Raw genomic sequence first — 14834 nt, 5'->3', positions numbered from 1 at the left:
AACAGTAAGATATTTAGCTTACATCCTACCATGTTTAGTCATTTATAAAATGAGGTCAGAAACAAAACTAAAGCGTGGAGATTTTCAGAAAGATAAAATGAATAGTAATATAAAACTTTACCAAATATGCCATGGTTTATCCTTGATGTTCTCTAAACACAGCAACTGGGACACTTTTATAGATGTCACTGCGTCTCTAAGATCCATTTTGTTTGCAAAGAATAAGATTGGAATTCGACGGTGCTTAATATCTAAAAGAGAAAATAAGACTACCATCATACTTCTAGCTTTTTCAGTCACTTTGCCCCAAATACTTAAAACTGAAATAAAAGTTTCTCAATTATTTATATGCAACACATACATAAATATTTAAAGACATATATTGGCAAGCATAAATTGAGCAGTCAAAAAAATTTAAACAGCCGGGCGTGGTGGTACAGGCTTGTAATCCCCCCCTCCGCCCCCCTGCTTGGGAGGCGGAGACAGGAGGATTGTGCAGGTTCGAAGCCAGCCACACTGGCTTAAGAGACCCTGTTTCCAAATTTAAAAATATATATAAAAAGAGGTCTGGGAGTATAGCCCAGAGGTAGAAGGGTTTTCAGGAACCCCAGTACCACAAACACACACACACAAAAAAAATTTAAACATACTACTTTCTAAGACCATCTATACTTAAGTGATTTAGACCAAAAATGAATGAGGTTTTGAGTGGGGAGGGACGGTACAATAAGTAGCTACAGAGAAGCACCTATTCAAAAGGGTCAGATATTTTGCATGCATGTGTGTGTGTTTCTGTTTAGTACTGGGGATTGAACTCAGGGGAATTCTACCTCTAAGTTATACCCCTAGCCCTATTTTATTTATTTTGAAACTGGGTTTAAGTTGCTGAGTGTCTCAGTAGGTTGCTGAGGCTGGCCTTAAATCTGTGATCCTCCTGTCTCAGGCTTGTTTTGTTTCTAAATGGCGAACTCAGACACTCTACATATGAGCTACACCCTAGGTCCTATTTTATTTTTTATTTTGAAACAGAGTCTCACTACGTTGCAGGCGGTCTCACTTAGTTCCTGAGGCTGTCCTTGAACCTGTAATCCTCCTGTTTCAGCCTTGCAAGAACTGAGATTACAATTTATTCCACTATAGCAAGCTTTAACAAGGTATTTTTTTTAATGTGTTACAGTTTCGGAAACATTTTTTATTGTTTCAAAGATACCACATTTATTGATTTTTTAATTTTTGTGGGTCTGCGGATGGAACCCAGGGGCATTTGTCCTCCAAGCTACATCCCCTGCCCTATTTTTTATTCTTTATTTTGAAACAGGGTCTCACTAAGTTGCAGAGAGCCTCACTGAGTAGCTGAGGCTGTCCGCGAACAGTGATCCTCATGTCTCAGCCTCCTAAATGCTGGAATTACAAGTGTGCGCCACCATGCCCGGCTTCACATTTAAATAGTTCAAAATTCAGAATGGCATATAATAAAAAAAATACCATTTGATCCAGCAATACCACTTCTGGGTATCTACCCAAAAGAAAGGAAACCAAACTACCAAGCTAATGCATGTGTATCTATGTTCATAGCTGCACAATTCACCATAGCCAAACTATGGAACCAGCCAAACTGTCCATCAACAGATGAATGGATTACAAAACTGTGGGATATGTACACAATGGAATTTTACTCAGCCATAAATAAAAACACAATTACATCATTTACTAGGAAATGGATGGAACCAAAGGACATTATGCTAAGCAAGATTAGTCAGTCACAAAAAATAAGAAATCAGTTGCTTTCCCTAATAGGTGAAAGCTAGGGAGAAACGGGTAACAGGAGGAACTCTAGATGAAGAAGAAGATCCTAAAGATAAGCAAATAAGGCGGCCTAACTGAGGAGACTGGAGGGGGAAGAGGGAAACTCTATAAAGCACATGATGCACTTAAACATATCAAAGTCAACCACTAAGCCAAGCATGGGGAGGAGGGAGGTGGAGGGAAGGGGGTGGGAACTGGGTAAGGGCTAATTGGGTGATATGTGCATGTTTCCACCATCTTTTATCCCATTAAGATGTATGACTACAATGTACCAATAAAAAATTTAAAAAATCTCCCCCTTACTTTTGTCCAGTTATTGCTCTCCATAGAAAAGGCAATCCCTATAATCAATTTCCTCATATCTTTGTAAAAATATCTCATATATTTGCTAACATAATTATTATATATTATTCCTCTCACAAATAGTAGTATATCAAATCTCATTATATTATACTGTGTGTGTGTACGTGTGTGTTACTGGTGGTTGAACTCAGGGGCAACATCAACAGCCTGGGCTTATGTTATACCCATATCTTTTCACTTCTATATGTTATGCTTTATATTTGTACAAATAAAGCAGCTTCTTCATTGTGTTTTAACAGTTCTGGAATATGCCTTCTTTTAGTTCTATGCACCATAATTTATCTAATCAGTACCCAAGTGTGATATATTTACTACAAAATTTACAGTTACAAACAACTCTGTAATGAGTAAACCTGTACATGAGCAATTTTGAACATGAGTAAGCATGTTGATAGGATAAATTTGAGAAGTGGAATTGTTAGATCAAAGGTCATGTAAGTTACTATTCTGACAGAGAGTGATTACTAAATTACCTTTCCTTAAAAATCCATCAATTTATACTTCAACAACTTATAAGAATGAAGTTTTCCACTTCCCAACCAAAAAAGTGTTACCAAGCTTTTAAACAAATCTTTCCCAGATTTGTAATAAGGTAAAAAGTATAATCTTAATGTATTCATATCTATATTTCTCAGAAAAGCCAAAAGTTTTACCATATATATATATTTTTTTGCAGTACTGGGGGATGTAACCCAGGGGTGCCGGGGTCCAGCCCTAGCAGAGTTGAGGTTCGTGTGTTGATGAGGAGAAGCCGAGGTCGAAAATGAAAGAAGAATGACCACACGAATTAGATTTAACTTTTTTTTATTTTACTTAGGATTTGTTATAGTTTTTATATATTTTTTGTTGGCAGAAAAGCAAAGGCATAGTCATGCAAGCAGGATCTTCAAGGACGGGAAAATGTTTTTATATATTTTAGGGCAGGGTGTCAGACATTTAATTAATCATAGTATGTTTTGTTTTATTTTATAAGGCTGACTCAAACTTAATCTTATAAATTGGCTTAAACTAAGGTCAGTTTGAACTTAATGTTTGGCCCAATAACTTTATTCTTGGGGAAAAATCTTTGCTGTCTGAGTCTCTCACAAGCCGCTGCCCATCAGTTTTAGTTATAATGTTTATACATAAAATTTTAATTATACATATTAATCCAAATAATGCTAAAATAATTTTTTGAAGAAAGGAATGCTAGACATACTTCATGGGGGATCTACGCCGTTGCGGATCCCCTGATCGAGTTTTCTCAGTATCTGCAAGCGATGCTGTAGCACAGGGGCACCTGTACTTCCGAGCCACATCCCCAGCCCTATTTTTTATTCTTTATGTTGAAACAGGGTCTCACTGAGTTGTGAAGGGCCTCACTAAATAGCTGAGGATGTTGGCAAACTGCGATCCTCCGGTCTCAGCCTCTTGAATGGGAATGCTGGGAATTACCATGCCCAGCTTTACCATATTTTCAAAAGATGTTAAAGTTTACTTTTTCTATTAAACTACCCACATATATACCTGGATAAGTCATAGCCTTTTCCCCTTTCAGTTAAGATTTTTATTTTCTTATTTTTTTGTGGGAAGTTAAGCAGTATGGAACTAAGTCCTGTAGCTATGGTATCAGATGCAAATATTTCCCCTTATCGATCATGGGCTTTGAGTACTCATGGTACCTTTTTGGTATTCAAAAACTTTTTATGGCTTTCAGTTAAAAAAAAAAGTCCATATATATTTCATCTGAGAAATCTCTTCCCTAGAATCTATCCCATAAAATAAAAGAATCAGTACATAAAGATATATGGATAAGGTTTCAGTTGAGGGAACTAAGCTTCCTATCACGTTTGACACAGATTTTATAAGAACTATTTAATTTTATTGGCCAAGACATCAACATTTTGGGGGAAAAATAGGAAATATTAATCAAAAGGGAATGTATAATAAAAAATGGATTCTCAGCAAGGATCAGTGGACTATGCTGGTGATCTTGTTACTTGGGAAGCTAGTGGGGAGGATTACAGGTTCCAGGCCAGCCTCAGCAACTCCGTGAAAAAGGGCTGAGACGTAGGCTCAGATGTAGAATGTTTGAGTTCAATTTCTAATACCCACAACCTGCAAATGCATTCTCAACTCTGATATAAAACTGATAAGTTTTAAAATTGAAAAGATCACATTAATTATATAGGCTGGATATATTTTTCTCAAAAATTCAAATAAGTTTGAAGTTGTCAGATAAAAACACCAAATATTCTATTGTTTGCAGTTAAGCGGAATGAATTGTTAGAATATTTTTTTTCTTTTGGCAGTACTATGGATTGAACATGCTTGGCAAGTGCTCACCTACTGAGCTACATCCCCAGCCCAGCAAGAATTGTTAGAAAGCCTCACACTATTTCTGTATCACATTTAACAAATCTACAGTTGTTGCTTGTACTGAGGATTGACCGCAGAGGTAGTCTATCTCTGAATTACACCCCCAGAATTGTCTAAAATTTCTTATTTTGAAACAAAGTTTTGATAAATTACCTGGCAAAGCACTTTTAATTTTTAGAAAATAAATGTTAGAGATTCAAAAAAGCATTGCAAAAGACTTTGAAACATAAAACCTATGATAAATTTTTCATAACTAATAAGTTTTAAATTTCAAAATTTGAAACAGAAGATAATTACATAACATAAACAACATTTTTCAATGATACTTATACCAAAGAACAAAACATCACATGTAAATGAACCACAAAGCACAGATACCACAGACTGAAAGATATATGTACCTGGATGATTCAGAAGAGTATCAAGTTCTTCTTTGGCCACAACCATTCTTAGTCTATCACTGCTATCAATGACAAAAATAATGGCTTGTCCTTCTCTGTACAATATAAAGAAATAAAAAGTTAAAATGAAACTCATAAAATTTAACATATTTATTATTCATTTGCATTTCCTAAACTAAATATTATCTCTTTATGCCCTATGTCTATTTAGCATTTGGAATTTCAGTATTATTTTAGTTGATATGACTACCATAATTAACCATTAATTATATTTCATATAAAATCTATTTTCATTTGAATAATTTAATGACTATTTTATAATTTTGAGAAATTATGAGTTTTACTGTTTAAAAATTAGAATATAAAAATTAGAAAAATAGTAAAAAAAAAAAACCAAACAATCTTATATAGATATAATCATTATTACTTTGGTAGAGATCAGTTGATACTTTTCTTTGTGTATATTCACATAAATATCTAGATACATCTGTATTTAAAATGGAATCCTGATGCTTTATGCCTTGCCTTTTCATATATATATATATTTTTTCTTATTTCCTTTATATATATAAATTTATAATATATATAAATTACATATATATTGCAGTATGGTTTAAACTACCTTTTCCTTTTGTTGTCATCTTTTTGGTACTGAGGAATGAACCCAGGGGCAATTTCTATATGTGTGTGTGTGTGTGTGTGTGTGTGTGTGTGTGTGTGTATATATATATATATATATATATATATATATATATATACACATATATATATGTGTGTGTGTGTGTGTGTCTATATACATATGTATATACACACATAAACATATATACATATATATGAACTGGTGATTGAACTCAGGGACATTCTACCTCTGAGCTACACCTTCAGATGTATTTTATTTTGTATTTTGAAATAGTGTCTTCTTAGGTTTCTAAGGGCCTTGCTAAGTTGCAGAGGCCATTTTCAAAATGAAATACTCCCATCTCAGCTTCTCAAATACTGGGATTACAGGTGTGTGCCATGGCACTTGCCATTATTTTGTGTCTTGAAACAGAGTCTTTCTATATTGCTGAGAGTCTCACTAAGTTGCTGAGGCTGTCCTCAAAACTGTGATCCTCCTCTTTTAGGTTCCCAAGTACTAGGATTATTGGTGTGCACCATGGTACATAGATGATTTGAAAGACTTTTATATGAAACACTAAAGTTTGACAACAGTGTTTTCCAAGTGTTTCTTTTTTAACCATAAACATAGTGAGAAATATATTTTCACTGAGATGCAATAGACACACCAGTGCATAAAAGCATAATTGAAATAAAAGTTTCCTGAAGCAATAGTTACAAATACTTTTATTTTATCCTATTTGACTTTTACTTAATGTGGAAACTAGCTACTGAGCTCATTTAATAGATCATATCAGCACTTCAAGAAATCACTGATTACACTTTCTTTCATTATTTATACTGTGTTCTATTAAAAAGAAACCCTCTAACCGGACATGGTAGCTCACGCTTGTAATCCCAGCGCTTGGGAGGCTGAGACAGGAGGATCACACAGGTTCGAAGCCAACCTCGGCTGCTTAGTGAGGCTCTCAGAAACTTAGTGAGACTCTGTCTCCAAATAAAATATATATATATATATATATCTGGGAGTGTAGCCCGGAGGTAGAAAAGCCCTTGGGTTCCACCCCAGTACCCCCCAAAAATTAAAAAAATAAAAATAAATAAATAAATAATAAAAAAAGAAACCCTCTGTTTTGGGACTTCGTTTTTGTTGTTGGACTACCATTAGTAATCAAATGAATACCTCCAGGCTACACTCCCAGACCCATTTTTATATTTTATTTGGAAACAGGGTCTCTTAAGCCATCATGGCTGGTTTCAAACCTGCACGATCCTCCTGTCTCCGCCTCCCAAGCGCAGGAATTACAAGCATGAGCCACCACACCTGGCTAAATTACACTTTAAAAATACCATTTAAGTATGAATGTAGCATGGCCAACCTGGACACTCATTGTTGGGAGGGGGGAAAGGGGAAGAGGGAGAGAGAGCACCAAGCACAGTCTGAATGTATGCCATTTTCAATATGATTCACATTAAAATAAAAAATTAAAAAAAAATAAAATATCATTACTAGCAGATACAGAAACCAGTACAGCTATTAAATATTTTAGAAATGTTCAATCACTTTAGGCAAGTGGTTTTATTTCTCAAATTCATTCTAAAGAACATGAACTATGGCTAAGATATATAAAATAACATGTTGACTGGAAGATAACCTAAAAGTTTTAAGAATTGAGAATACTCTTTATGTTCCAAAATAATTAAGTGATTAAGCAAATTCTAGTATAGATATATAAAAAATATTAGGCAGTCATTAGGTATATTCAGCGAATGTTTTTCCTTTTTTACCCATTTAATAGTTAACTAAAAAAGAATATACAAAATTATACATAGGACCTAATTTTAAAGGTTCCTTTATCTTTAGTTATGCAAATTTTATATTAAAATATTTCATAAAAAGAACATAAAAAATGTTAACAATAATAAATTTATGAGTAGTGATATTTACTGGATATAGTACTTAATCTTTCTATATGTTCCAAACTTTTAAAAAAAATATGTACTTCCAAGTTCTGGACCTTATTACTTTTTATAGTATGAAGTAATATAAAAAATTATATAAAATTTAACATTAAATCAATACAAATTTGAAAATAAACTTTCTTTATTAAAAATTTACTATTCCAAAAGCAAATGCTTTTAATTGTTAAGTGCATATTCCATAACAATTTTCTTCTCTACCTACAGAGTAAACACTTATTTAAGAATACTTTTCTTAGATGGGCATGGTGGCGCACACTTGTAATCCCCGTACTTGGAAGGCAGAGACAGGAGGATCACGCAGGTTCGAAGCCATCCTTGCTGGCTTAAGAGACTCTGTTTCCAAATAAAAATATAAAATAGGTCTGGGAGTGTAGCCCGGAGGTAGAAGGGCTTCCAGAAACCCCAGTAACACCGCCCCCCCCCAAAAAAAGAATACTTTTCTTGATATGACAAAATGTTATTCTATGTATGTCTACCCAACAGTCCTTTTCATAGGGTGATTTTCTTTCTTTTTTTCTTTCTTTTTTTTTTTTTTGGTGGTACTAAGGCTGGAACCCAGGGGCTTTCTACCTCTGGGCCATACTCCCAGACCTATTTTATATTTTATTTGGAAATGGGCTCACTACGTTGTTGAGAGCTTCACTAAGTAGCTGAGGCTGGCTTCTAATCTGTGCGATCCTCCTGTCTCAGCCTCCCAAGCATGGGGATTAAAAGCAAGCACCACCATGCCCCGCCATGGGATGATTTTCTAAAAGTAAAAATGCTTACTGAAGAGAATGCACATTTTTTCCTTTTAAAATACTGAAAATCTAATAAAAGATATTACATTGCCATTCATAGGAGTGCATTTTGATAAATAAATGTAGCATTACATGTTATTAATCTTTTTAATAGTCCAGTAGATTAAAATATATTTTCATAATTAGAACATATAGAAAATACATTATTATTATAGATTTCTCAGTAGCAACCAAATTTACCGTTCAATCTATAATTTAACCATGATATTCCTGAATTAATTTATTTCAAGATTGTGTAAAAAAAGGAGTTAAAATCAGGAAAAAATATGTTTTTGGAGTACTATTTTACTTTAGTTCTCTGCAACTAAAGTGTTTTTATATAAAGTAGCTAAGCATATTTTTAAAAGACATTGCTATTAATTAATTTGAAAAGAATAAAATTATTCTGTACTAAAACTCAGGTTTATGTAAAAAAAATCTCATGTTTCCCAGGGAATTTAATCCAGAATGACATATTACCTTCTCTATTCCAAAATGGTCTTCCAATCTGAAGAACTCTCCTTTCTTTCTACCTCAGAGGTCCTCTGGATTTACAAGATTTGAATTGGCCTTCAATCTATCAAAGTAACTCAAAGACTATCTGGAGTAAGTTTGCCCTGGTTTCTATCCCCAGGCATATGTTTGTTCGTATATTAGCAGGAAAGAGTTAATCAATCAAAATTTCAATCTGATCTGGTAGTCTTTTTATAACATTTCAAAGAGAGAGTTTAGTGAAGGAATATTGTACTGGGATTAAAGCTGTGCGCCACCATGTTGGCTGCATGTATTTTTTAAATTAGGAAATGTGCTTACGCTATATGAAAAAATAAAAACAATTACTGCCTAGTCCGTATATTCACTGGGATTTCCAATCATTATTTTTTATTAAAATATAACCATCTAGTTAAGTGACATTAATAAAAATACTTACTTATAATAGTGTTCCCAGAGATTTCTGTATCTCCCTTGACCTGACATATCAAAGACTGTAAAAGACAAACTAAAAAAAAAAAAAAAATAAAAAAAATAAAAAAAAATCAAAGCATGGCTATATTATAAGTGACTAACTTAAAGTATTACTTTTACTTAATATTTCAAATTGCTTCCAAAGAAGTCACCATTGTTATACACTATCCGATGTGTTCCAATTCTAATTTTCTAATACGAGTTTAAAAATGTAATTACAATTTGGTAATGAACAACATAATAAAAGGATGTTTTCTTTGCTAATGAGGTTAATTAGATGTCTAAATTCTAAGTTCTGAGAAATAAACCAGAGATAGTGATACAAATGTTAATATCTACAAGTTTCTGAAATAACAAATTACATTTATATTTTGTAAGAGTAGAATGCATGGTCACATAGATGGACTATTGTTATTTTTCACCCACAACTTCTTAGTCACAGGGATGAAGTAGATTACCTGGATGATTTGAATTTCTCTATGCTGAATCCTATGGTTGGAACTATATCTTGAGATTGAGCCTTTAAAAGAAAAGACAAAGTTTAGAAATTTGAAATTACTGAAGATACATTTTTTCCTCAAGTTAAAAAAATACTCCAGATTTTCCATTTCTAAAATATGTCACTAAGGAGATCACAATATTAAATTATAATTTTACAATAGGATCATTGCATGTAAATTATAGAAGTTTAAAGTTGCTAATTATGATTATATAACATGTATGTCTTAATCCACATTTTGTTACTTTAAATAAGTCACCAAGGACTTAAAGTTTTTATAAGTGGTTTAAAAAGTCACTTTGACATCACATGTAGAATTTCCTAATCTTTAAGACATAGTTAGTTTATACATATTCTGACTGTTCTCACATTAACATGGCCCCTGCTCTCCATGAATTTATAATTTAGAAAAGATCAACAAATTAACAACTTAATAACCAATGAACACAATTCTGGACAATGATGAATGCAAAGGAAGCTGATTAGGGTTGAGAGGCAGTAGGACAGACAAGGGCTGGTACAGTGGCATGAAATAAAGAGTGTTCAAAAGGGTAGCCTCTGAGGATGTGACAGCTGACCCAGGAGTGAATGGCAGGAAGGGGAAAAGCTCTAACAAGTTCTTGGCTGAGGACATTCCAGTCAGAGGAATTAGCTTGTTCAAAGATCCTAGAACAGGAATTTGACACTCAGGAGAAGAGAAACTGTTATCTAAAATATATTGATATGTAAAAGATCAGTATATGTTTTAAGAGAGATCGGGCCTTGAAGGCCTGGTAGGGAGTTCTGTGTGGAGAAAACTGAAAGGGGGCAGATTACAGTAGGTCACAGTTGATAAGTCTAACAGTCAATTAAAATCCTTTATACTTTACACTGAAAACCAAACATCAAATGTGTCCTACCATCTCTGCCATCAAAACTGCTTATCCATTTAAATGAAAATCTATCCACTTTTAGATTCAGATGCTTAGAAGTTATTTTTGACTCTTCCCATTTTAATATTCTATATGTAATCATTCTCAAAGTTTTATAGGTTCTACCATTCTAACTTAATTCTGGCCTCTGTAATTTCTTCCTTTGAATTACTACAATAGCCACATAATTGCTCCTAATTGGCTATGCTACCTTGGACAAGTTACTTACGCCTAAGTTTTCTTAAATGTTAAATATATTATTATCCTGAGCTCATAAGGATACCATGAGAATTAAATAAGTTAATGGGTACAGAATACTCAACAGTGTCTATAAATACTCAACAAATGTCTGCTATTATCATAATTATAGTATTGATTCTAGCCAGTTTTGTTCCAATTTTTTTCATAATGTCACAAGTACAGCTTAAAAAAATAAATGTGAGCCAGGTGTGTGGTGCATGCCTGTAATTCCTGTTCTTTGGGAATCTGAGCCAGAAGAATCATAGGCTCTAGGCCAATGCGCAATAAGTTAGAGAGACCCTGTTCCAAAATAAATAATAACAATAAAAGGGGCTGAAGGTGTAGCCTAGAGGTAGAATACCCCAGGGTTAGTACCCCCTACCCACAATCCTCTGTGGTTAACCACTTTGCTTTTATGTGAAACAGGCACGGTTTAGTGGTTTAGGGAATTTTGCCTCACATCATTATGTTCACTCTAGTAGTCTACTTTCAGGAAATGTAAATTCAAATGTGGAAAAGTCACTGAGCTTAAAAGTTATGCACTAGTGAAAGCCTCCCCACCACCCGCTGAGCTACCCTGTTTTTGCCTTTCTGAAGTTTGTTTATTCAGTTTTCTCTTCCTTCCATCCTGTGAGCTACCCTAGCATTTCCCCAAGAATGCCTTTCTTTTTGTTTATTCAAAGACATTACTTCCTGCTACTAAAACTCCTGCCTCAAACATTGGGGTTTCTCATATAACAAGCTTTGAAATAAAGAGTTTCCTAATTAAAGCTGTCCTGAAAAAAATCTACCATCTTTATTTTAAGGTTTTTCAATGTGCCAATCACATAATAAAGTCATCAGTTTATTCTCAAGAAGAAACATACAAATAACAATAAAAATATGAGAAAGTTAAAGTTTAAGAAATACCAGTAAATAAATATCAAAACAGTATCCGTGTCTTCATTAAATTGTGCACAGAACATTCACCTAATCTGTACACAAACAGCCAGCTTCTCTACCAACTTCTCTTTAATGTTATTTTATCTGTAAGGATAAAATGCATAAACTTTATTTTCTTCTCCTCAAAGTTCTTGTGGAAATAACGAGGAAGAAGAAACAATCTCCACAAATTAATCAGGATAGAACATATGTTAGTGTTCCCACATTCATGTGAAACCCATTTTCTCCTAGAGTATTCCCCAAAAATAGTCTCCAATATTAATCACCCTCTGCTCTATCCAGGAAAAATATGCTTGGTTATTTTCTAAACAATATAGGGAATGGCAAAAGCAAGCAAAAAAAGTGTGAATACAAATCTCCTAAACACCGTCTTGGGATAGACCAACAAGAGCAGAAGAACAGGATTTCTGAGCGAGAACCTGTTAAATTGCTTCATTAAATTACTAAAAATGATATCCTTGGTGCCATCAATCAAAATTTTCTGGCCAAAAATTAAAAAAATCACCTATTGATCTATTCATCCGAAAATATGTTTAAATGCCAAGCACTGTTTTAGGTATTTGGGATTCAGTGCTTAACAAATATTCTACTATGCTATGGAAGAACATAACAAGTAATTTATTAAATGATTAATCAAAATAATTTCAGATTGCTAGAAAGAGGGAAAAGGATGGAATTTTAAAAGAAAGATATATATAAAGTGTATCTCTAAGAAAATGATAATGGAAACTAGATTCTTGGAAAGAATGTTAAAAAGGTCTAGAACATGAACAGGTTAAAGTTTCCTCTCTCTCGCTCATCAGTTTGGAAAATGTCAGTGACCTCAGAACATTAATGGTAAACAAACATCAAGACGGCAAATACTAAAAACCAGTTTGGGTTCTGGAAATACCTAGTTATCTAGAAATTGATTTTATGTATGCACAAAAGAAAAATAAGACAACTTTCCTATAAAATGAGACATGAAGTGTTTTTCAAGGCATTTCCTAACAAAGTGTTGTATGTCTCTATACTAATATACTTAACCCATGAAAAGAGTGTTATAATACAAATCAAAGCTCACAAGAGACTTTTCGGGGAGTAGCGTAGGAAGGAAGCAAATATTCCACCTATACTTTAGTAACAGGTTGAAACTTTAAAGAGTATAAATTCAAGTACTATTCCTTGGCTATTAATACTAAATATTTATATGTATATGAAAAGCAAATTATGAGCTGGAAATCAATTTTCCTGGTACAGGATATTGCCTAAAGATTAAAGTTCAGATTATCAGAAATTAGGAAAGCTGAGCTGGGGGTGGTGGTGCATGTTTGTAATCCCAGCATTTGGAAGGCTAAGACTGGAGGATCACAGTGGTTTGACAGCCTCATCTACTTAGTGAGGTCCTCTGCAACTCAATGAGATCCTGTTTCAAAAATAAAGAACAAAAAATAGGGCTGGGGGTGTTGCTCAGAGGTAGAATGCCCCTGGGTTCTATCCCCAGTACTGCAAAAAACAAAACAAAACAAAAAACAAACAAAAAAAAACAACAACAACAAAAAAAGAAATTAGGAAAGCACTATTATGTGAGTTTTCTTTATAGGTTACAAAACCCATCTCTAACCTAAATGGATAATACTTACATAACTTTTAGTTATTAAAATAATATGTTCATAAGCCAGGAGTGGTGGCGCATGCTTATAATTTCAGCCCTTGGGAGGCCAAGACAGGAGGATCACACAGGTTCAAAGCCAGCCTCAGCTACTTAGTGAGGCGCTCAGCAATTTAGTGAGACCCTGTTTCCAAATAAAGTATAAAACAGGTCTGGGAGTATAGCCCAGAGGTAGAAAAGCCCCTGGGTTCCACCCACAGTACCACAAAGGGAAAACAAATAATACATACGTCATAAAACAATCTGCTTACTAATACTGACACATATGCCACACTTTTGGGGAACACTATTCATAGAACCCATAAAACTGATTCGCCTTTCCCTTTGTTTTGCTCTTCCCATCAAGAGGAGACTAAAGAGAAGGCAATGTAACTTGGAAGTAAATCTGAGCTGGTCTTGATGGTGTATGCTTGTAATCCCAGTACTTGTGAGGCTGAGACAAGAGGATCACAGATTTGTGGGCAGCCTCAGCTACTCTGTGAGGCCCTCCCTAATTTAGTGAGACTCTATTTCAAAATAAAGAATAAAAAAATGGGACTAGGAGTGTAGCTCAGAGGTAGAATGCCCCAGTACAACACAGAAAGAAAGAAAGAAAAAAAGGAAGAAAGAAAGAAAGAAAGAAAGAAAAAAAGAAAGAAAGAAAGAAAGGGAGGGAGGAGAGAGGGAGGGAGGGAGGGAGAGAGAGAGAGAGAGAGGGAGGGAGGGAGGGGAAAGAATGAATCTGACAAACCTGGGAATATCTTTAGGAAGTAAAAAACAGCAAATAATATTGAATATTCCAAGTTAATAATCAAGATTAACCTACATACTACATAAAATACATTGCAAATTATGGTTCACTGGTCATTATTAAAGTACTATAAAACTAAAAGAATTTCATAACATGCTTATATGAAGTTATAGTATTGAACTAATTCTGTATATTAACTTTGTCTAGCAGGAGAAAATACATAAAACATTTAATAAAGATACTTACATTTGAAGGTTTTAGTTTGTTAATGATTGTTGTTTTGCCACTATTATCCAACCCAAGGCACAGAACATGAACCTCCTTCTTCCTCAGGCCAAGCAAGCCTGAAAGTCTGTCTAGCAATCCCATAATATGATTCAAATATTTACAAAGCAGCTGCAAGAAAAAAGAATATACTATCCAAAGGCACTATAAGTATGAAAAAATATTGACATGTGCATAAAAATAATTTAAAGACACACAATGACACTACAAAAACCACGTCATTGTACCTTTGCACTTAGTAAACAGGAGTATAAGCTGATTACCAGAAAGGAGTCTTAACTAAAATGCAGATTGGCAGCTTG

General features: G+C 34.0%; 1 protein-coding gene across 1 annotated transcript in view; it reads right to left on the bottom strand.

Annotated features, from left to right (window-relative positions):
- Positions 1–14616, bottom strand: part of ARL6 (ARF like GTPase 6) — a gene marked incomplete at both ends in the record, with an annotated part of 58204 nt that extends 43588 nt beyond the window's left edge. The window contains 5 exons of the mRNA XM_080696490.1: positions 122–251; positions 4929–5023; positions 9240–9308; positions 9733–9794; positions 14494–14616. Coding sequence (XP_080552616.1) covers positions 122–251; positions 4929–5023; positions 9240–9308; positions 9733–9794; positions 14494–14616 — 479 coding nt within the window. The remainder of the gene's footprint in view (positions 1–121; positions 252–4928; positions 5024–9239; positions 9309–9732; positions 9795–14493) is intronic.
- Positions 14617–14834: the final 218 nt, after the last annotated feature.

Source organism: Muscardinus avellanarius, assembly GCF_963383645.1.
Source record: "Muscardinus avellanarius genome assembly, chromosome: 5".
NCBI lineage: Eukaryota > Metazoa > Chordata > Mammalia > Rodentia > Gliridae > Muscardinus > Muscardinus avellanarius.
This window is presented reverse-complemented; position numbering and strand designations above follow the sequence as displayed.